Source organism: Cryptomeria japonica, chromosome 5 (genome assembly GCF_030272615.1).
Source record: "Cryptomeria japonica chromosome 5, Sugi_1.0, whole genome shotgun sequence".
Taxonomy (NCBI): domain Eukaryota; kingdom Viridiplantae; phylum Streptophyta; class Pinopsida; order Cupressales; family Cupressaceae; genus Cryptomeria; species Cryptomeria japonica.
The window spans coordinates 624,147,358-624,171,418 of record NC_081409.1 but is presented as its reverse complement, the minus strand read 5'-3'; the positions used below and the strand labels follow the sequence as shown (position 1 = coordinate 624,171,418).

At 33.5% G+C, this 24,061-nt stretch overlaps 1 protein-coding gene across 1 annotated transcript; it reads left to right on the top strand.

Annotated features, from left to right (window-relative positions):
• Positions 1-843: 843 nt before the first annotated feature.
• Positions 844-23,850, top strand: LOC131063746 (phosphate transporter PHO1-3-like). Its single transcript, XM_057997647.2, has 8 exons — positions 844-1,002; positions 1,172-1,418; positions 1,957-2,083; positions 2,228-2,276; positions 2,376-2,450; positions 2,537-2,666; positions 2,749-2,816; positions 23,635-23,850. Exons 1-8 carry the CDS (start codon positions 844-846, stop codon positions 23,848-23,850), a joined length of 1,071 nt encoding a protein of 356 aa, XP_057853630.1.
• Positions 23,851-24,061: the final 211 nt, after the last annotated feature.

The following is a 24,061-nucleotide window of genomic DNA, read 5'->3' as shown; positions in this document are numbered from 1 at the left end:
TTTGAAGTTATCATAAAGATAAGATTAAACATGTTAACTTTGTCAAGCTTTGAATGAAACATCATAGAACTTCATATCACCTATTTGCTAAAAACAATGATAGTGCAATTCTCCAATATAATAAAATATAAAGATTAAATATTACTCATAAAAAATTGATTAAAAGACAATTATACGAATGCTCCTCCATAATGTTGTAATCTACTACAAGAAAATTCAAGATGTCAGTATAATCGAATTGTTTCTCGTTTTCAGCTCTGTGTACTTCTCCGTCGCCTATATAAACATCATCGTCGTTCTACTTTTCTAGGAATATTAGAAGAGATATATATTATATTATACTTTGTTGGTACCCTCGTAGATCCCACCGTACTGTAAGTAACGAGGAAACAGTCCTAGGCATGACACATGACGTACTATATATTGTTTTCATTCAGTTATATGTGACAATTTGGGTGCCAATTGTGTTTCAAGGGTAAAAGTCTCTCTTCAAACTGAATCAGTTTTCCATTTGTACAATCAATATATTGATCTTTCTTTATAATCTTTTCTGCAGTTAATTATATTGTTCTTTCTGCTAACACTTGCATATGTCTTTTTAACATGAAAAATGTCCATCATGTTACTTAGAATTGTCAGCAGATCTTGGCTTCCTGCGCAATAATATTTATATTATAGGCAGATCAGCATACATATTATTGTACTTTAAGCATATTTCTAATGGACTAAAAGAGAAAATAATGGAGACAATATGTAGATCCTTAAAAAATCTAAAAATTTAGATTGTTGATGTGTCTTGCAGGAAGTTGGGAATAAGAAAACTATCGTTTCAGAAGTGAAAAAATGATGAAATTTCAGAAGCAGCTAGAAGCCCAGCTTGTTGCAGAGTGGAGAAATGCTTATGTGAATTACAAGCAGTTGAAGAAGGACATCAGACAAATTAGAGAGCAGATTGCAAGCAAAAAACACCATTTTGTCACCAATAGAGTTGCACCAGAGCACGTAACAGCATTCAATAAACCTTCTACTTGATCTTACCTGGTAAAAATATATACAAACATGGAACTTCAAATGTTTCATAAACAACATATATAAGGTGCATCTATATCTATAAAAACACTAATATTTTATTGTGTAGATTTGTACTCATATGAATTCAATTTATGAGCAGATTATACATCAACATAAAATCCAAAGCAACATTGGCAGTGGTAAGGAGATTGTGTACGAAACAGAGTTGATATATGGGCAATCTCCATGGGCAGAGCATGATAGAGTATTCTTTTCTAGGCTGGATTCTCAGCTTAACATGGTCAACAAGTTTTACAGAGCCAAAGAAAAAGAATACCTTGTTAGAGGCAAACAGCTTCAAGTGCAGCTGGAGACTCTCATAGACGCAAAACGAGCTATTGCTGCAAGTAAAATATTTGACCATTCAACCGGTCAAGAGATTGATATAGGTACTTCCACATATTCAATTTACTTAAATAATACAGCTAAATTATACATTGTTTACATCAATGTTTGATGTCAATATCAATAAATTTTTACAATCTATTTGATTGATAGTGTATGTTTCTGGATTCGACTGTGTAAGAATTTTTGCATCAACATTTCAGATCACACTCTATGATCCATCATCAGGATGGTAGAGAGCATAAGAAGAAAATCATAAGCATTTGTACATAGAAATGGCTCAAGTCTTACACATCAAACATTGATATTGTATGCTTCTAGATTGAATTGTGTAAGAACAATGATTTTCTCCTTATGCTCTCTATCATCCTGATGATGGATCATGCAGTGTGATCTAAAACGTTGATACAAAAATTCTTACACAATCGAATCCAAAAACATACACTATCAATATTAGATATGTTTGATGTGTAAGACTTGAATCATTTCTATATACAAATGCTTATAATTTTAAGCTATATTTTTTCCTGAACATAACAGAATGTGGAGAGAAGGATGGTGCTTACAGATCTAAAGGCCTTAAACACAAAGTTGGTCAAGCAGAAAAAATGTTACGTAGAGCCTTTATTGAATATTATAAAGGCCTCACTCTTCTCCAAAATAACAGGTTCCTCTACTGACTACGACTTTCATGTTTCAAACAAACCAATATAGCAAATATATCCATGTTTCTTATCACAACCTCTACCTCTAGTTATATTGTTGTGTATATATTACTTTTTAGTGATATATATGTTATGTGTATGTGCAGGTCCTTAAACACTCTTGCTTTCGCAAAGATACTAAAGAAGTACGATAAGGTAATATAAAGTCTTCACAACAATGTAATGTGATACTATTTGCTTGAAATGGAATAAAGATTATTTTTTCTCTCTTTTCTTTTGCACTCTGTTGTATAGGTTACAGGAAGGAGTGTGATGGATACCTATCTAAGAGAAGTGCAATATTCCTATTTGTCAACAAGGTCTGACAAGGTACTATTTCTCAATATTTTTAACTACAATGAAATTTAAGTCTAAATAGAGAATTTGTTTAATTGTGCTGAAATATAATGTCATAGGTGCTACGCATAATGGAGAGAGTAGAGATTTTGTTCACTAAATACTTGAGCAAAAACAAGCGAAGAGATGCTATGAACTCTTTGAGACCTTCTCCCCATCACAAGTCTAACCGCAAAACTCTTTCTTTAGGTACATTCTGCTCTGTCGCTTTTGAGAGTAACTTATTATCAGCAAAATTAATTATAATCAAATGTAAAATTTTCTGTTGCAGGTTTTTTCGTAGGTTGTTCAGTGGCTTTGCTATTGGCATTTGTGCTTGCGCTTTCTCAACATCACATTGTGAGTTAAGAGATAAGAAAAAGCAGACTTTCATGACATCTATTGATTTACTTTAATATCCATTCATGAAACTTAATTGGTTTTGCAATGCATTGTTTTCATAATTTGTAATATGAGAAAAAAATTGATACATATAAATTGTTATTTATAATATATTTTGATAGTATTTGATACTTTGATATCTAATGGTGATTATGTATTAAGTTTTGGAGTAATATCTTATCATCTTAGATAAGATTGTTTATTATATTTTTTCCTAATAGAACATTATAAGATATTTTGATAGTGTTTGCTGAAATTGTTTTCATAATATTTGATACTTTGATATCTTATGATGATTATGTATCTTATCATCTTGAATACAATTGTTTATTATGCTTTTTCTAATAGTATATAACAAGATATTACAATTCATATTTTAATTGATTTTGATCATTAATATTTATGTGTTTTTATCATTTAAATAATGTAAAAAATGATGATGGATATTAATGTACGATCTGATATGGATACTGGTATGCACTTTTTAAATATATAATAGATAACATTTGAGAAAGATAAGTGAATACTATACATAAAATATGTCATGTAATTAAAGCACAAGTATTCTTGCTATCCTTCTTGCTAAGATTGATAAAATGGTTTCAAAAAATTTATACCCTACTTAATATTTAAACAACTTTGATATGTGAACATATATTATATTTGAGTGGCCTTTCATTTATATAAAATGATGGCTTAATAAACCTCATAATCTAAATTTTCAGGTGTAGTTGTCATTTCTATTATAAAGTCTCTTTTTATCTTATTTTATAACTTCAATTATAAGAAAGTTGGGCCTCTTATATTAAATTAGTTTTTAAACTTAAAAGCATAATCAGTTAGTCAAATTATTTAAATCTCTTTCCTTTAAGCATGTTTAAAAGGCGTCACCATCAAAGAGAATAATATATAAGTACTATTGCAATTCATTTTCATTTTAAATTATTTTTTAAAACTTAACTTAGAATTAAGATTATACATATAAATGCAAGGTGTTTTGACAACACCATCTCTAGTAGTTAAGTTTCACTTTTCTAATTCAAATGCATCTAATTTCTTTATGTATTTCAATCTCATTATCTATTATATTATTTAATTTTTTCATTATCAAAATAAAAAATATTATAGTTATGTGGTGACAATTTTATGCTTCTTAAACTAAAAAACATTCAAATTAATTGAATGATAGCTTGTTTTAGTATATCTTCTAGTCTACTTATGTATAACAAACCTAACTTTATTATTACCTTTAGATATATTCTCCGTTGCTTATTGAATTTATAATTTTCTTATTTATTGCTTACAAAAATCTGATTATTCTCTTTGATCTCAATGAATTCTATTAAATTTTTTATAAGTACTTTATTTTCTATTGCACTTTATTAACTAGCTTAAATTTGGTTATATTTTAGATTAATTATCTTTATTATTTTTAAATTTTTTATTTTTATTTTTTGTTTTAGTCAAGCCCTTTTCTAAAAAAAAAATCTTGTAAACAAATTTATCTCATTATTGAGGTCATGATTCTAGCTACCCTATGCATGATTATTAATCAATAATTTTTGTGAGCTGAATAGTTTGATAACAAAATAATTGATTTTTTATTATTATAAATGGGAAAAGGGCCCCCAACTCTTACATTGTAGAATTAAAAACCATAAAAATAGAATCCTTGTAGAGAAAGTCAACAAAAAACATATAGATAGAACAATGTTTATAACAAATACATACAAGAAACTGGTAATGTAGAGTCTAGAGACAACATAACCCAAATAACGATAACCAAAAAATAGAGTAACATAAGAACCATAAAGACTCTAAGATCGATAAAGTCCCAGTCCTCAACCATTTGGTCTATAGTAGCCTCCCAAGCCATTAAAGTTGCAATATTCTTCCCTTTCTTCTTGTCTTCATCCCTATTCTTAAGGCAATCTTTTTTCGACTTTCTTTTAGTTTTACTTCCTATAGTGACCAATCCAATAATAGTTCTATGCATCATGTTATTGTTAAACTTATAATATTTCATTGTTTCTCTCACAACCAATACAATTCTATGGTGTTTCTAAATAGTCAACTCTAACCTTGAGATCATGTAGCTCTGCAACAAGAACTTGCCAATTTTGAGGTGTTTTCTCCTTGACAGTAGCTCCTTTGTCTTTAATTTCCTCATCCCCCTCCATGCCATATCCATTTAGAATGTTAAGCCTCTCCAAGGCTTCTTTAGAGTGTGTTTCATAGGGTGGGGAGTGAGAAAGGGAGTCTTCAAGGATAAGGTTTAGTGAATCATCTAGGATTTTCTCACTATCCTTACTTGGATCCTTGTTAGAGGTATAACCCTTTGATTCATGAGACGTTTTAATTTCTACAGGTAATTTTACCAAGAGTAGCAGTAATCTTAGCCATTGTAGTGATCATAGAAAACTTGCCAAACCTCATATCACTACAGGAGGTAGTAATATCTTCTTTAACACATTTCAAATCAAAAAAATCAATAGAAGGGGAGGGATATGGTGAGATAGTCGAGTTATTTTCACAAAGAATTTTGGTCATTTTCCCTTTACCAATGATGGTCTTTTTGCTACTACCTACAAGATAATCAAATTTTTGCCTTTTTTTGGGGCTTTTGTCGAGCTCCATAATTAAAAAGGGGTATCACAACCAAGGTTAAACTTATATTTATCTAGGGGAAAAAGAAATGTTATTTTCAATGAATTGGTTTTGGACAAGGAGGGATCATCATTTGCAGAGGAAATTTTTTTCTCTGAATTCTACCACTCTAGGAAGTGTTGAACACACCATAGGATTGAGAGGGTAGGGTGAATCAATTCAGATGTTCAAACATGTAAATATCGATCTTTAAAATTTAAACCACAAGAATAAAATCTTAGCAGAAACAAATCATGAAAGAATGAAGCACAACAAACACATGAACACTAGATTTAAGTGGAAAACCCAATTAGGGAGAAACAACGATGAGAATCAAATTCACAAAATAAATATAATCTATTAAAATGTTGCCTTGGGAACACTGTACTCCTAAGAGTCTCACTGTCTTCTAGTAGAGAAATGAATAACTGAATTAGAATGAACAAGATCTCGTGATCATGAAATTTACCTTGAACCACTATGTAAAGCGATCAATATCATAACAAACTATTCTGATTCTAAAATATAATCTCTAAACTCTGTCACACTGAAAAATATCACCATCAAAGCTCTTCACAATATTCTTTTACACTTGTCTACTACCAAATCCTCTTGTACGTCTTTCGCACCTTTAAAAAATTAATTCACATCCATTGTACACACTCGGTAATAAATTCACACTCCTTTATATACAAGATTAATCATCAACACCCTTAATTAGATCAACTACAAATAGAATATACATTATTACATAAATTCAACCACCCAAAACCTGAAATATTAAGTGTTCCACTTAGGAGATAGATAGAATGCAAAAACATTACAATACAACATTTCTAAATGATTCCAAAAAACCGCACGCACTAGCACATCCTCCAAGGTTGGTATCAAATGAAACATGTAGATGAATAATGAATCAGCCAACTAGTGAGCCTAAAAACATTCTCCAATGCATGAAACTCAATGTAGATCTACACATGCCACGATAAGACCCATAACAACATCCAAGCTCAACCACCAAGGTATCTAGACCAAAATAATATGATCCAAGTAGAATATACAACATCACATTTAGTTAGAGACTAGAATAACTAACACACAGAACTTACAACATCGTAACTCCACTTGTCGATCAAGTTTCCACCTAAAAAAAGAAATGGAACACTACATAGACCACATGATCAAATCCTCCAAACTGTGGCACCTAAATCCATATATATGGAAGACAACAAACATAGTCCAAACCTAATCTGATAAATAACTTTACTATCAGAAGAAAAAACAACCAAGTTTGTCAACTAAGCTATAGAGAAATTGTAAAATAGATAGTGCAATATACACATAACATAGACATCATATTCAAAACCATAGCATATAGTCTTTACATGTCAGAGGAATTGATGATATTCTTCCACTGAGATATTAAATAGTGTTTCCTACATATTGATGCTTCTATTGTACCACCCTTCCTAAAATACATCAATATTTGCACAAGGTAATTCAATAGTACCAAAACAAATAAATATTCCTTCTTGCATATTGCAACTTCCACTACATCATCCTTACTTCAAAATAATATTGTAACCCACAGGTACATCATCCATACTTCATCATCATAATGGAACCTATAAGTACTCGTTCCTACATATTGGAACTTCCACTATATCATCCTTACTTCAATATCTATGATAACTTATATGACAAGTTGACTTAATGACAACACAAGACAAATTGACATCAATGGCAACACAACACCACAACTCAAGTTTCCAACATTCGCCCACTTTATCATTGATAGAAACACATGTGTACCACAAATAGTAAAGTCAACTAAAAATAACCTATATATTTCTCCCCTTTTGACATCAAGATCAACAAATCATAATATTGAATAGCTCTACTCAACATCACATCAGACAAAAACTTGAAAAATATTACAAGAGACTATAATACTCCCCCTAACAAGGATGTACAATAGCATATACCTTTTTGTCATCAAAACTTATGTTGTCTTGTTGGTATTTGGCATAAGTGATACAAATGCGATGATGCAGGTGATGTAGTCAAATGTGGATGACTGAACCGGTAGAGGATAGAAGACTGAGATTTTGTGGTTAGATGAAATGATCATTTATTTGTGTTGTCATTGCTGGTAGCTGATGTGAACTGATGTTAGATGATGATTTTTGATGTTCTTGATGTTTTGGTTTGTCATCTAGGTGATTCAATTTACTGGAGACAAGGTTTATCGGCAGAGAACTAAATTCTGTGAATTAGGACTTTAACTAGTAAAGCGAAGATATTTTGATTGAATTAGGTGATCGGTAATGTTTGGTGATTTGTGGTTTGAAATGTGAACTTGTATCATGCAAAGGAGTATATGACTGAAACCACATCTTGTGATGATTACCGAAAGGCATGTTTCAAATCTTTGATGAAGTTTTGCTAAGGTTTTAGTAGGGTTTAAGGACTGGTGAAGAAATCATTAAACTGGTAATGATTGTGGCTATGATGGTGATCAACAATGAGTCTACATGAAGGTTGTAACACGACACAACCTGCATGAATGATTTACATTATGTTTTTGGTGTGTATGATCGAGGAATTTCTTGGGAATATGCAAAGTGCTTAGCAGAGTGAGCTAAGGGTTTAACTATGGTGTAGATCGGATTTCTGTGATGAGCTACAATCAACCAACAATTGATATTACATTTTAATTTGATGAAATGATTTGTATATTGATCTCTTATGATCTGTATTAAATTCATGATGTAATTTAGGGTTTAAGGTCGACCTAGTTGAGATGGCTATTTAGGTTGACATAGTTGATGTTCATTGTATCGGTGGTCTTACAGAATGTGTTAAGCCATCCAAGTGAAGTATAAGATCTGCCTGAGAGTTGCAGAGAATTGTGCATAACTGGATCTGATCAAGCAAGCAGATAAGTGCAAGTAACAGATCATTTTTCTTACTATTGTTCCCTAACAGTTGCAGCAGGTTAAATCCCTTAACCGGGTAGGTCCTAACAGACTTGAAAAAATTTAAGTCCCCTAGCAGGGCATCTCTCAAAAAGAGCAGTAAGTCCTCTCACGAGGTTGATCCTAACAGGTCATCAAGATCCTAACCAGTTTGATAGGCAAATCCCTTAACCAGGTGACTCCTAATAGGGCTTGCTCCTAATTAGGCGTATTGTAAGCTCCTAACAAGGTTTACTTCAAAAGAGTAAAAATTATTCTGGGTACCAACTCCCACCGTAATTTTTTCCCTATTTGGGTTTCCACGTCAAAAATTATGGTGTTCATGTGTGGAATGCTTTTCTTATGATGTTCATGTTTTATTTCTGATTAACAATTAAGACAGTTTATTTTTTGTTTATAGGAGATCTTAAAGTGGTTACTGGTATTGATGGTTAAATGGTTGATGAAGCATTCTGATCAATTAATAAGTTAATTATAGTGTTTTTTGATCTAATATTGAGTTGATGACTAATCAAATTAATAAGTTTGCATAAGAGGAAATGATTGTCTAGATCCAATAAGGGAAGTGAGACATTTGTTATGAAGAATTGTTTTAAGTGTTAAATGATTTCAGATCTGATATAAGTTTTATTTTCAAGTTTTTAGTTTCAGTTGGTGTTAATATTGATTTACCCCCCCCTCTCCCCTCTCAGTATTAATCGGGTCCTCATAGGATTAACAATTGGTATCAGAGCTTTGGTCCTCTGTGTTCAAAAAGCCTAACCATTTGAGGAAAAGATTCTGAGGAAGTCAAGATGATGAAGAAAGAGGGTCCTAAGTTCAACAAGGATAACTACAAGATCTTAAAAGACAGGATAAAAATCTACATTAAAGGTCTCGGTGCACAATATTGGAAACATGTGGAAAACAAATATATTGCTCCTACTACTACTCCCTTGACACCGGATGAACTCAAAGAGAAGCAAGAGAACATGTAAGCCTTAGAAGATATTGTAAGTACATTATCTGATTCAGAATATATTTATGTTCAAGGAATTGAAACTGCACAAGAAGTATGGGAAATTCTAGATACAATCTATGGAGGAGATGAGCATGTACAAAGAGCCAAAGAGGAAAGCTTGAGAGGAAAGTTTGATGACATGAAAATGCTTGAAGGTGAAAATATTGCATAGTATGGTCAGAGAATCAAAGAAGTTGTTGGTGGCATAAAGAGTGTTGGAGGCAAAATAGAAGATGATGCAATAGTAAGTAAGATGCTTATAACTCCTCAACCTCAGTCTTCTATAAGAGTATCCGCAATCCAAGAACTTAGATCTATTTCAAAGGATGAGGTAACTATTAATGATTCATTGATTGGTAAACTTAAAGCTTTTGAGTTAAATAGTTTTGACAATAGTGTGATAAAATCTACTAAATCTACCTTTAAAGCTTCTGTTACCGATTCATCTTCTAGAAAAGGAAAAGAGATATTGCCAAAATCATGAGTGTAGGATAAGTCATGGAAGTAACCAGGAAAATAAAGACAATGAAGATCAAGTGATGGAACTTGAGGCACTATTAGCAAAAAGATTTCCAAGAGGTACTGGTGAGTATAAATGAAAGCTACCTTTAAAGTATTTCTCTTGTAGTAAAATTGGTCATATTTCTACTAACTACCCTAACACCGACAAGAAAGAAAGGTTCAATAAATTCAAAGGAAAAGGAAGGAAACATTGTTATGTTGTAGTGGATGAAGGTGTGACTGATGAGGAGTCTGAAGATGAAGAAGACAATGAAGAAATTATGTTTGTAGTCGTAAAGGAGGAACTGTCGGATGAAAAAGAACTAGTATCTCATATGGAGAATAGTGATGAGTGGATTATAGACAGTGGTTGCTCACACCACATGACCGAAGACAAAAGTAAGTTCTTAACTCTTAATGAATTTGATGGAGGTGTTGTTAGATTTGGAAATAACTCTCCCTGCATGGTGAAAGGTAAAGGTTCTTTCTCTTTGAATGGGAAGAGTAATATTGATGATGTATTTTGGGTTGATGGTTGTAATGGTGGAAAAATGATGAATGATAAATCAAGAAGGAAACTACTCTTTTCCTTAAAGAGAGATGAGATTTTCACTATTAATTATCATTCAATAAATTTTCACCATTACATTAGGAAGTAGGAAGAGGAGAAGATAATTCACTAGATTCAATCTCTCCACACAAAGATGGTAGATTGAATTATTAATGAATTGGGAATGTTAAGTTGATCCCCTCTTCCTTGTATGATTTAGAAAGACAAAGTCACCCTGCGAATTTGAGGAAAAGTTGCTCGGAACGTGAAGGGAATGTACATGGTCCTCCGAAAAATCCGCGAAACAAAAAAAGTTTTTCCGCCTCTGCAAATGGAGCTTGAATTTGAAAGTACTGTTGTGCACCTACAACATACACACAAAAAAGAGAGGAAAATGGGTTGGGATTGGGTTTTGTCCTTTAGGTCAAACACCAATTTTGGAATTAACCAAGTAATAAAAGAAAGTACTTGCAAGTAGATGTAAATGAAAGACTGAATTGTAAATCACCTCAAGGGAGGTTGTGATAGAAATATTGATAGAAATTATTGTGTGGAATTGAATTTTGAAATCAATCTCCTCTTCAATGGTTGAATCCTTGACTTGAATTCAACACCTAGCCTTGACGGGAGACTTGAGAATGCAAAATGCTAGAAAAGAATGCTTGAATGCTTGAATGCTTGAATGCTTGATCACTTGGACATATCCAACTTCGACCTATCCAACTTATCAAACTTCCACTTATGAAAATAAGAGGACGAATTCCCCCTTAAATACATGTTAGTGGATTTGAATTTCATCACGGGCCAGCATTGAGGGAGTTTCCTGCCCGAGATACAACCCACAATGCATGCTCTAGGAAGGATCCTGCCCCAAAATAGGGCAGGGACAGGGGTACCATGCCCTTGTCCTAGGAGGACAAGGGTGCCACGCCACTGTTCAAGGGGGATAGTGGTGCCACGACCATTTCCTACCCCTTTCTCCAAGGCAGAATGCAGTCGAGGTGATGCAGAGGCCAATGAAGAAGTTGTTTCTACAAGCCAAGCAATCTTCGGTCTCCAATCAGGCTAGAGGATTTGAGTTCGCATGCATGAGGACCCTAATGCAGTCAAAAATTGTTAGGATCACAATTTTATGACACTACATTTAATTCAAATCATAGGTCGGCCTAAACATGAAATTAAGATCTAGGGTTTCATACTTAAGATCTCTCTTTCTTCATTTGAAGGGGTCTTCTTCTAAGAATCTAAGAGTAGGTTTTTGGATTATTAGATCCTTCTTTGCAGCGAAAGAGTAGATCTTTGAAGTCTTCAACAACATTAAACATTCATCAAGTATAATTTTATCAATTGGGGGCTTTTGAAGATGTAGAATAAAAATAGGAGATCACCGACTGACGATTGGCTTGTACATCTCCCTTGGGGTTGGGTATGGTTTCATGTTATTTTCATGTATTTACATAAGCTTAATTTTGATTCATATTCATGCTTTAGATCTATCTCTTTAAACGGGAAGAGTAATGTTAATGATGCATTTTGGGTTGATGGTCTAAAGCATAATCTTTTAAGTGTTGGTCAACTCAATGATAAAGGTTATTTGCTTGAGTTTAAAAGTGGAGTCTGCAGAATTATTGGAGGTAATGGTGGACTGGTTGCTACCGAGAAGCAAACTAGAGGTAGGTTATTTCATTTGAATGCTAATATTAATAATTATCTGGTTGCAAGAATGGAAGATAACTAGTTGTGGCACAACAGATGTTGTCATATTAATTTTTATAACTTGGTGAAGGTAAGCAACTTAAGTATTGTAAGAGGATTGCCACAAATTGTTAAACTGGATAATGTGATCTATAAATATTGTCAAATTGGTAAGATGACCTCTATTTCTTTTAAGAGAAAGAAGTATACATCTGAGTATATTTTAGATTTGGTACATACTGATCTTTGTGGCCCTATGAGAACAAAAAGTTATTTTAGTGATAGATATTTCATTCTTTTTACCAATGACTATTCTAAGATGATGTGGGTTACACTCTTAAAGGAGAAATCTGAAGCTTTTATTAAGTTCAAATCATTTAAAGCTCTAGTTGAAAATGATACCTTTAAGAATTTGAAATGTTTAAGATCGGACCGGGGAGTTGAATTTACATCTGATGAATTTGTTAAGTATTGTGATGAACAGGGTATAAAGAGACAAATATCTGCTCCGAGGACACCACAATAGAATTGCATAGCAGAAAGGATGAATAGAACAATAGTTGAAGTTGCAAGAACTATGTTATTATAGGGTGATGTATCAAAAATGTTTTGGAGAGAAGCGATCAATACTATTGTATATACTTTAAACCGGGTACTGATAAAGAGAGGTAACAATAAGACACCCTATGAGCTTTGGTATGGAAAAACTCCATGTGTCAGTTATTTCAAAAATTTTGGTAGTCAATGTTTTATTAAGAGAGATAACTACACTGAGAAGTTTGATGCAAAATCTGATGAAGGATTGTTTCTTGGTTACTCTACTAATAGTAAGGCATATAAATGCTACAATAAGAGAACTAAGAAAATTGTTGAAAGTGCTAATGTGAAGGTAGATGATCTATCTAGAAATTCTGAAGGTACCAGTAGATCTGAATCTGAAAAGAATGATAATGCTGAGAAACTTGTGATTATTTAACTAAGAGAATAGAACAATGAAGAACTCACAAATGCAAAATTAGGTGCTCAACTAGTAAGTGATGACAACGATGAAGAAAATCAAGAACCTGGTGTAGAAGATGCATAGCCAACATAGGTATTACCTAGATATGTTAGATTAAACTATTCACAAGATCAAATAATTGGTGATAAGAATGCAGGTGAGAAAACCAGGAGGAAGATCCAAGACAACTCATGCTTAATATCAACAATAGAATCCAAGACAATAAAGGAAGCACTAAAAGATGATGATTGGGTTAGTGCAATGAATGAAGAATTAGAATTGTACTCAGGCATAGGAGATGTTTTTCTTGCAGTTCATTCTTCTTTTTGGATTGTAGTCTGAAGTTTTCTTGTAGTTAGTGAGGCTCCTTTTGTGATTAGCAGTGCGCTCTAGGATGTTGGCCTTCACGCAGGCCCCTTATATGTAATATTTATTCATTTGATCAGTGGATAGATATTGTGGATCTCCAATCCCTCCATGGTTTTTCCTCATTGAGTTTTTCCATGTATAAATCTTTGTGTTATGGTATTCATCTTTGTGGTTTCATTATTACTTCTTATTATTTGCTTTTATGTATACGGTTTTTGAGTTGTGTTAATAAGATTAAATTTAATCATTCCAGGAGAACATTGATTTACCCCCCTCTTAGTGTTCTTGGATTCCAACAATTGGTATCGAATCTTGGTGCCTTGGAATAAATCTAACAGCTTGAGGAAGATCTTGTATCCAAAATCTATGGAGGTGAGTTTGAGAAAATAACTTCAAGTAGCTCTTGAGGACTATGATGATGAAAGATTGAGGAACATGAAATTGCAAGATGAGATGAGATATGCAAAGGAATTCATCTTTACTCTTCAGGAGAGGTTATCATCTATGCAAGCTAAAAGGAAAGAACTTTGTTATCAATTACAAAATCCGGATGATGGAGAAAAGAATGCTCTTAAAGAACTATGTCAGAAGTTGAGTCCGGAAAATGGTGTCATGAAGAATGAAATGCAAGCCCTAACCATGAGGATGTCCAAGGAGATTGAAGATTAGAATAAGAATGAAGGAAATCTCGCTAAATCTCTAAAAGATAGATCTAAAGAATGTATTAGGTTGGCGCATGAGAATGATATATTAAGAGCTGAATTAGTACAATCTCATGAAAACTGAGCATGAGTTGGAAAGAATGATAACAGTCCTAAGATGTGATTTGGATGCTATAAATGAGTACAAAGATAAGTTCAAGGTCAATTATATAAAGATTGATGAATTATTGAAGAATCAAAGGGACAATGGAGACACTAGAGGTCTTGGATTTGAGCATGGAGAAATCTTCAACACTACAAATCAGGATGATACATCTGGTCAAACAAACAATCAGGAGAATCTACCAGTCAACCGGAAATAGAGGTCATCAGTAAAACAACCCAATAAACATAAATTTAATGGTATATGATTTGTTTGCATTAAGTTTGCTCATATGGAAAGTCAATACATAAATAGAGTCAATCAGAATAATAATTTAGGTACCAGCCAATGTTTCAATTGCAAAATGTATGGTCACAGGACAACAGATTGTAGAGAATGTAAAATGTCATGAACATAGAAATTTTGGACATATGGCTAATCAATGTAGGTCAAGAAATGGTCAAGGTTACAGCAAGGCAATTCAAAAGAACAATATCACTTGTTATGCATGTATCAAAGTAGGATACATTGCTAAATTTTGCAAAAGAAAGAACGTACCGATAGAAAATGACAAATATAATGAGAAGGGAAAGAAAAAGGTTAATGATATTTGGAAAGAGCATAATTAGAAGTGGATTAGAAGGTCTGAGGATCAATTGGCTAAAGAAAATACCCCGGTTACTCAACCGGTAGAGCAGAATGTTCCTGCACCAGTAGCATGAATTTCATCTGGTAACTAAGGCAGATGCCTTGGGGGAGGCAAATTGATGACATATCTTTCATTGCCCTTGGTAGTGGTCTGAAAACCTATTTCAGACTATGCAGAAGTCAATTTGAAGGTTAATCGACAAAGATTTGTTAGATCTTGGATCTAGTTTGGTTTACCGGAAAGTCACCATGTGAGTTATGTTTTGGTCATACTTCTACAGCTAAGTTTTTTAGAATCTTTGGTATTGAATTGGAAAGTCTAATCCTAGATGAGATGAAGGGATATTTCTTGGTTATTAAATTGAAATAAAAGCATATAGATGTTATAGTAAAGGATTGCAGAGAATTGTGGAGAGTGCTAATGTCAATGTGGATGAGAAGTACAGAGGTAAAAAAAAGAACTTATGGAAGAGAACCAGAGTGGAAATGATCATAACTGATCCAATAATTCCTATACCAGAACAAAATGTTGAACCAATTACTCCAGCAGTATTAGAAAATTCAATAGTAACTAAAGATCTAGGCAAAGAAATAGAAAGTAAGAAGACTCCTAGGTATGTAAGGTTGAATCATATAGAAGATCAGAACATTGGAGACAAGAGCAAGGGAGTGATGACAAGGAGAAGGTTGGTAGCTAATGAGGTATGCTTAATTTCTCAAATTGAATCAGCATCCGTAGTTGAGGCATGTAAGGATGAATGTTGGATGAAAGCTATGGAAGAGGAATAGGATCAAATAGAAAAGGACAACACATAGGTTTTTAAGAATAAATTTAATGAAGATGGACAAGTTGTGAGGAACAAGGCTAGATTGGTTTACAATAGATATTCTTAGAAGGAAGGAATTGATTATGTTGAATCTTTTTCTCTGATAACAAGGATTTTTTACATATGGTTTATGGTTGATGATGACTTTACACTATGTGCATATACAAATGTGGATTGGACTGGAGATATAGATGACCAGAAAAGAACATCCGATGGAGTTTTCTTTCTTGGAAAGAAACTTGTTTTGTGGATCAGCAAGAAACAATCATGTACTTCTTTATCTACTACTAAAGCTAAGTATGTTGTTGTTTCTACTAGTTATGCACAAGTCCTATGGATGAAGCAAATGTTGAAATATATAAGGGTAGATTGTGATGAACCAGTAGTTATTCACTGTGATAACTCTGATGGTATTGACATATCAAAGAATTTGTTATTTCATTCTAAGACAAAGCAAATATCAATCAAGTATAACTTTTTGAAGGAAAAGGTGAAAGCAAATTAAGTCGGATTGGTTTATATGAACAGTAAAGAGCAGATTGCAGATATTTTTACTAAACCTTTTCCAAAGGAATCGTTTGAGTACTTTAGAGATAGATTGGGGGTCTTTGCCCCTCTAGTTGAGACTTAAGTGATGTTGATTGACATCAGTCCAATATTAATTATCAGAACTATCATTCATTCTGGATTGATGAGTTTGTGCTACTACTCAAGGGGAGTAGTTAGTTGTGTGATTAAGAGGATCTATGGTTTTTCTTTGATGTTTGTTTCAGATTTCTCGCATTTATGTCAAAGGGGGGAGATATACATGTGAAAAATAGAGCTTAACAAAGATATCAGTCAAAGGGGGAGGAACAAAATTTCAGATTGGTTGTACCCCACTAAGGGAGTTTGGTTCAGGTCTATGGATGGTTAATTGGTACAGAGGTAATTGGTTCAGAACTTCATTGATATATCATTTGTTGGATGTCTTCCATTGGGGGAGACTTGTTTGGAATTTCTTGGAACTTGGATGTTTTTCACATCTAGTGTTGCCATCAATGCCAAAGGGGGAGATTGTTGGAAATTTGGAGGAATTGATTATGTGTTGCATTGATGTCAACACTATCTTGTTTGGTTGTCTACTGGGTTATAGTAGAGTGGTTGGATTGTGATGTTGAACTAGAGATCATCTCCAGTATTCTCCAATATGTTCAGTTTGGTGGAATTGGTTTGGTTCGGTCATTCATGTCATTTAGATACGTGTTACATTTAGTTGGTACAGGATTTGGTGATCCAGAATCTATCATATGTTCTAGTAAGCCTTTTGGTTACTAGTAAGGGTTTTACTAGCATGTCTTTGTTGAAGATCTTTTGATGGATTTGATAAGTGGTGTTGGTGCGTCTTCTAGAAGGTTTTCAGGACGTTGATGGTTATCATGTTCATGTTCCAGTTGATCAGTGGTGTTGCATTTAGCACTGGACCTAATGCTATTATGTTAGGTTATGGATTGGTTTATGTAACGTGTTGATGTATGCTCCCGATGCGTTATCGATTGGATTTATTATTTGGTTAATGTTGTTTCGGTCTTAGGTTGACTTGGATTATCATTGGTTTGTGGGTTTATGTAATGGATTTATTGTATTATCTTTTAGGTGGCCGACCTAATTGTTTAGGTCCTTGGTTGGTATAAATATGATGTAGGATCTCTTTTGTATATTGTGGTCATGGGTTATGGGATTATCTATGTGCGAATAAAGTTATAATCATATGCAGAGGTTTTGGTCGATCATAGGTGATCAAATTGGGTTTTATGTAAGAGGTTTAAGACCTCTAGTATTGAGCTTAACCAGAATTTTACTCAGGTATAGGAGATGTTATTCTTGTAGTTCATTCTTATTTTCAGATTGTAGTCCAAAGTTTTCTTGTAGTCAGTAAGGCTCCTTTTGTGATGAGCAGTGCATTGTAGGGCTATTGGCCTTCGTGCAAGCCCCTTATATGTAATGTTTAGTCATTTGATTAGTGGATAGTTATTGTGGGTCTCCAATACCACCGTGGTTTTTCCTCATTGAGGTTTTCCATGTATAAATCTTTGTGTAATGGTGTTCATCTTTGTGGTTGCATTATTACTTCTTATTATTTGGTTTTATGTATACTGGTTGTTGAGTTGTTATGTTAATAAGGTTAAATTTAATCATTTCGGGAGAACACTGATTCACCCCCCCCCCCTCTCAGTGTTCTTGGATTCCAACAATTGGTATCAGATGCATTGATGTTGTGTTGCATTGATGTTTGTCATTGATGTCAACACTAGCTTGTTTGGTTGTCTATCGGGTTCTGGTAGAGTGGTTGGATTGTCATGTTGATCTAGAGATCATCTTCGGTATTCTCTGGTATGTTTAGTTTGGTGGAATTGGTTTGGTTCGTTCATTCATGTCATTCAGATTCATGTTACATTCATTTGGTTCAAAATTTGGTGATCCAGAATCTGTTAAATATTATAGTAAGCCTTTTGGTTACCGATAAGGGTTTTGCCAATAGAGCTTCATTGAAGATATTTTGATGGATTAGATAAGTGGTGTTGGTGAAGCTTCTAGAATGTTTTTGGGATGCTGATGGTTATCATGTTCATATTCCAGTTGATCGATGGTGTTGCATTTAGCATCAAAGCTAATGCTATTGTGTTAGGTTATGGAACAGTTTATGTAAAGTGTTGATGGATGCTCCCGATGCGTTACCGGTTGGATTTATTATTTGGTTAATGTTGTTTCACTCATAGACCAACTTGGATTATCATTGGTTTGTGGGTTTATGTAATGGATTTATTGTATTATCTTTTAGGTGGTTGACCTAATTGTTTAAGTCCAGGGTTGGTATAAATATGATGTAAGATCTCTTTTGTAGATCGTGGTTGTGGGTTATGGGATTATCTATGTGCGAATAGAGTTGTAATCATATGCAGAGATTTTGGTCAATCATAGGTGATCAAATTGGGTTTGTGTAAGAGGTTTAAGACCTCCAGTATTGAGCTTAACGGGAATTGTACTTAGACATAGGAGATGTTATTCTTGCAGTTCATTCTTCTTTTGAGATTGTAGTCTGATGTTTTCTTGTAGTCAATGAGGCTCCTTTTGTGATGAGTAGTGCACTCTAGGTTGTTGGCCTTCGTACATGCACCTTATATGTAATATTTATTTGTCTGATTAGTTGATAGATATTGTGGGTCTCCAATCCCACCATGGTTTTCCTCATTGAGGTTTTCCATGTATAAATCTTTGTATTATGGTGTTCATCTTTGTGGTTGCATTATTACTTCTTGTTATTAGCTTTTATGTATACCAGTTGCTGAGTTGTTGTGTTAATAAGGTTAAATTTAATCATTCCAGGAGAACTCTAATTCACCCTCTCCCCCTCTCAGTGTTATTAGATTCCAACACAAAGAAGACAAGTTATCTAAAAGAGAAAAAAGAGAAGGAAACAAATCAAGAAGAAGAAGAGGAAGATTCAACAAAATTTCCTACTAGGTATGTTTGAAAGCATCATTCAGAAAATCAGGTAATTGGAGATAAGACAAAAGATGTTCAGACAAGAAGGAAAACTGCATAATCTCAAGAACAAGCCAATTATTATTTTCTATTAATGACTACACTGAAGAATTATGAGGAAGCTAGTAAAGTTGAAAGTTGGGTAAAATAAATAAAAGAAGAACTAAATCAAATCCAGAAGAACAAGACTTGGGAGCTAGTATCTACATCAGTGGACAAGATTGTAATAGGAACTAAATGGATATTCAAAAATAAGTTAAATGGGCAAGGACAATTTATAAGGGAAAAAACAATATTGGTATGTAAAAGATATTCTTAGGTGGAAGGCATAGACTTTGAAGAATATTTTTCTCTTGTAGCAAGGATGGAAACTATATGCATGTTTCTTTCATTTTCTTCTTACAAGAACTTTAAATTTTATTAGATGGATGTCAAATCATCATTTTTGAATGGGTCTAGAAGAAGTATACATTGAGTAACTAGATTGATTCAGACTGACAAAAGATTTGGATATGGTGTGCAAACTGAAGAAAGAATTGTATGGACTGAAATAGGCAACTAGAGCCTAGTTTGCAAAGTTAGACATGTTGGTATGATTGGCATAACTGATGCAGATGAATTGATGACTGTACTGGTAGAGGAAAGAAGACATGATTAGTTACCTGTGTTTTCATTGATGTAAACCAGTGTCAATTGATTTTTGATGATGTTTACAGATGGTCTTTGATGTATGACTTGTTGGATAAGTGATTTGGTCTACCAAAGTTAGAGTTTCTAAGTATGGTAGGGTTTACCGACAAGACTAAGAATTAGGACTTTAATTGGTAAAGCAGAGATTTTGATGGAATCCATAAATCGGTGATGGTTGGAGACTTGTGGTTCAAAAAATAAGATTTTATGATGGATTTGTGTATGTGACCAGAACCACATCTTGTGTTGATTATCGGAAGGTATGTTTTGAATTTCTGATGAAGTTGTGCCAGGGTTTTAGTAGAGTTTAAGCACTTGTGAAGAAATCATCAAACTGGTAATGATTTTTTTTATGTTGGTAATTGATGGAAAGTCTACATGAATGTGGTAACTCAGCACAACCTGTATAAAATATTTGCATTGTGTTTTGACATGATTGATGGAGGAATTTCTTGGGAATGTGCAAAGTGCTTACCAGAATGTTCTAAGAGTTTGACTTATGTATAGATTGAATTTTTTGGATAAGTTGTGATCAATTAATGGTTGATATTGTATTGTAAATTGTTGTAATGATCTGGATAATGATCTGATATGATCTGTATTGTAAATTCAAGATGTAATTAGGTTTCATGGCCGACTTAGCTGTGATGGCTATTTAGGATGACACAACTAAGGTTTTATGTGCCAGTGGTATTAGGAGAGTGAGTTAAGTCATCCTAGAGAAGATAGAGATCTTCTTGAGTGTTGCAGACTATGAATCATAACTGGATTTGATTTAGCAAGCTAAAAGTGCAAAGTAATAGATCACTTTTCACTATTGTTCCCTAACAGTTACAACAACATAAATCCCTTAACCCGGTAGGTCCTAATAGGCCTTTGTCACTTAATTCCTCTAATAGGGAAACTCTCAAAAAGAGTGTTAAAATTATCTCACAAGGTTGATCCTAACAGATCATTAAGCTCCTAGCTAGAGTGACAAGCAAATCCCATAACTGGGTGACTCCTAATAGGGTCTACTCTTAGCCGGGTGTATTGTAAGCTCCTAATAGGATGTACTTCAAAAGAGTACAAATTATTGTGGGTACCAAATCCTACCGTGGTTTTTCCCATTTGGGTTTCTGTATCAAAAATCTTGGTGTTCATGTGTGGAATGTCTTTTCATATTGTCTATGTTTTCATGCATTATTTCAGAGACACCAATTATGTTATTTTATTTAAAGTTTATTAGAGATTACTGATACTGATAAGAAATGATTAGAGAAAGAATTTGATGAAGAAATAAGGTCCTAAGTTCAACAAGTAAAACTACAAGATCTAGAAGGATAGAATGAAGATATATCTTAAAGGTCTTGGTACTCAATATTGGAAATAGGTTGAAACAATATATGTGGCTCCTTCAACTACTCCCTCTACATTGGATGAACTTAAAGAGAAACGAGAGAGCATACAAGCCATGGAAGCTATTATAAGTACTTTATCTGATTTTGAATATATTGATGTTCAAGGATTGGAAACTGCACATGAGGTTTGGGAAAAGCTAGAGACAATCTATGGAGGAGATGAGCATGTAAAAAAAGCAAGAGAGGAGATATTGAGAGGAAAATTTGATGACATGAGAATGAAAGGAGGAGAGAATATTGCATAGTATGGTCAGAGAATTAAAGAAGTTGTTGGTGCAATAAAAGGTGATGGTGGTAAAATTGATGATGATGAGGTGGTAAGCAAAATATTGAGAACTCTACAACGTCGCTATTCTATTTGAGTATCATCAATCCAAGAACTAAGATCCATTTCAAAGGATAATGTAGTTGTTGACTCTTTGATCGGTAAGCTTATAGCTTTTGAGTTAAATAGTTTTGACAATATTGTAACAAAATCTACTGAATCTACTTTTAAATCCTTTCTTACCAATTCTTCAACTAGAAAAGAAAAAAATATATTTCTAAGTCATGAGTGTAGATCTAGTCATGGAGGTAACCGAGAAAGTGAAGACAATGAAGATCAAGTGATGGAACTTGAAGCACTATTAGCTAAGAGATTTCCAAGAGGTACTAGTTAGTATAAAGGAAAGATGCCTTTAAAGTGTTTCTCTTGTAGTAAAATTGGTCATATTGCTGCTAACTACCCTAACACTGATAAGAAAGATAAGTACAAGAAATTCAAAGGGAAAAGCATAAAACATTGTTATGTTGCAGTGGATGAAGGTGTGACTAATGAGGAATCTGAAGATGAAGATGGCAATGAAGAGATTGTGTTTGTAGCTATAAAGGAGGAATTGTTTGATGAGAAGGCACCGATTTTTCATGTAGAAAATAGTAATGAATGGATTATAGACAGTGGTTGTTCACACCACATGACCAGAGACAAAAGTAAGTTTATTACTCTTAAAGAATTTGATGGAGGTATTGTTAGATTTGGAAATGACTCTCCCTGCATGGTGAAAGGTAAAGGTTCTATTTCTTTGAATGGAAAGATTAATGTCGATGAAGTATTTTGGGTTGACGGTCTAAAACATAATCTATTAAGTGTTGGACAACTAAATGATAAAGGTTATTTGCTTGAGTTTAATGGTGGAATCTATAGAATTATTGGAGGAAATGGTGAACTGATTGCTAGCGGGAAACGAGCAAGAGGTAATTTATTTCATTTGAATGCTAATGTCAATAATTTTTTGGTTGCAAAAATGGAAGATAGCTGCTTGTGGCACAAGAGATGTTGTCATATTAATTTTGATAACTTGGTGAAGGTAAGCAAGTTAAGTGGTGTAAGAGGATTACCACAAATTGTTAAACCAGATAATGTGATATGCAAAGACTGTCAAATTGGTAAGATGGCCTCTATTTCATTTTAGGAGAAAGAAGTGTTCATCTGAGAATATTTTGGATTTGGTTCATACTGATCTCTATGGCCCTATGAGAGAAAAAAGTTATTTTGGTCATATATATTTCATGGTTTTACCAATGATTATTCCAAGATGATGGGGGTTACATTCTTAAAGGAGAAATATGAAGCTTTTAGTAAATTCAAAACATTAAAAGATCTAGTTGAGAATGAGACTGGTAAAAACTTGAAATGTTTAAGATGAGACCGAGGAGGAGAATTCACATATGATGAATTTGTCAAGTATTGTGATGAACAGGGTATCAAGAGACACATGTCAGCTCCAAGGACACCACAACAAAATCGCGTATCAGAAAGGATGAATAGAAAATTATTGATATTGCTAGAACAATGTTATTACAAGGTAATGTGCCTAAGATGTTTTGGAGAGAAGTGGTCAGTACTACAGTCTATACATTAAACTAGATACTTGTAAAGAAAGAAAACAATAAGACACCTTATGAGCTATGGTATGGTAAAACTCCTTGTGTAAGTTATTTTAAAATCTTTGGAAGTCAATGTTTTATTAAAAAGGATAACTATGCTGAGAAGTTTGATGCAAAATCTGCTGAAGGAATCTTTCTAGGTTACTCTTCTAAGAGAAAAGCATAAAAATGTTACAATAAGAAAACTAAGAAAATAGTTGAAAGTGTTAATGTGAAGGTGGATGATTTGCCAAATGAGTCTGAAGGATCAAATAGGTCAAAATCTGAAAAGGATGATAATGAAAAAAGACCAATGATCTTTGAACCAGAAGCACAGAATAACGATCAACCAGAAAATGTAGTTTTTGGTTCTCAACCAATAAGTGATGACAATGAAGAAGAAAATGGAAAATCGACTGGAGACTCAGAAGAGGAAGATGTTGAATTGCAATAGACTATACCTAGATATTTTAGATTAAATCACTCACTGGACCAGATAATTGGTGATAAGAATGCAAGTGAGCAAATCAGGAGGAAGATTAGAGAAAAATCTTGTTTGATCTCTACAATGGAACCCAAGGCAGTTAAGGAAGCACTGAAAGATGATGATTGGGTGAATGCAATGAATGAAGAATTAGATCAAATTGAGAAAAATCAAACATGGT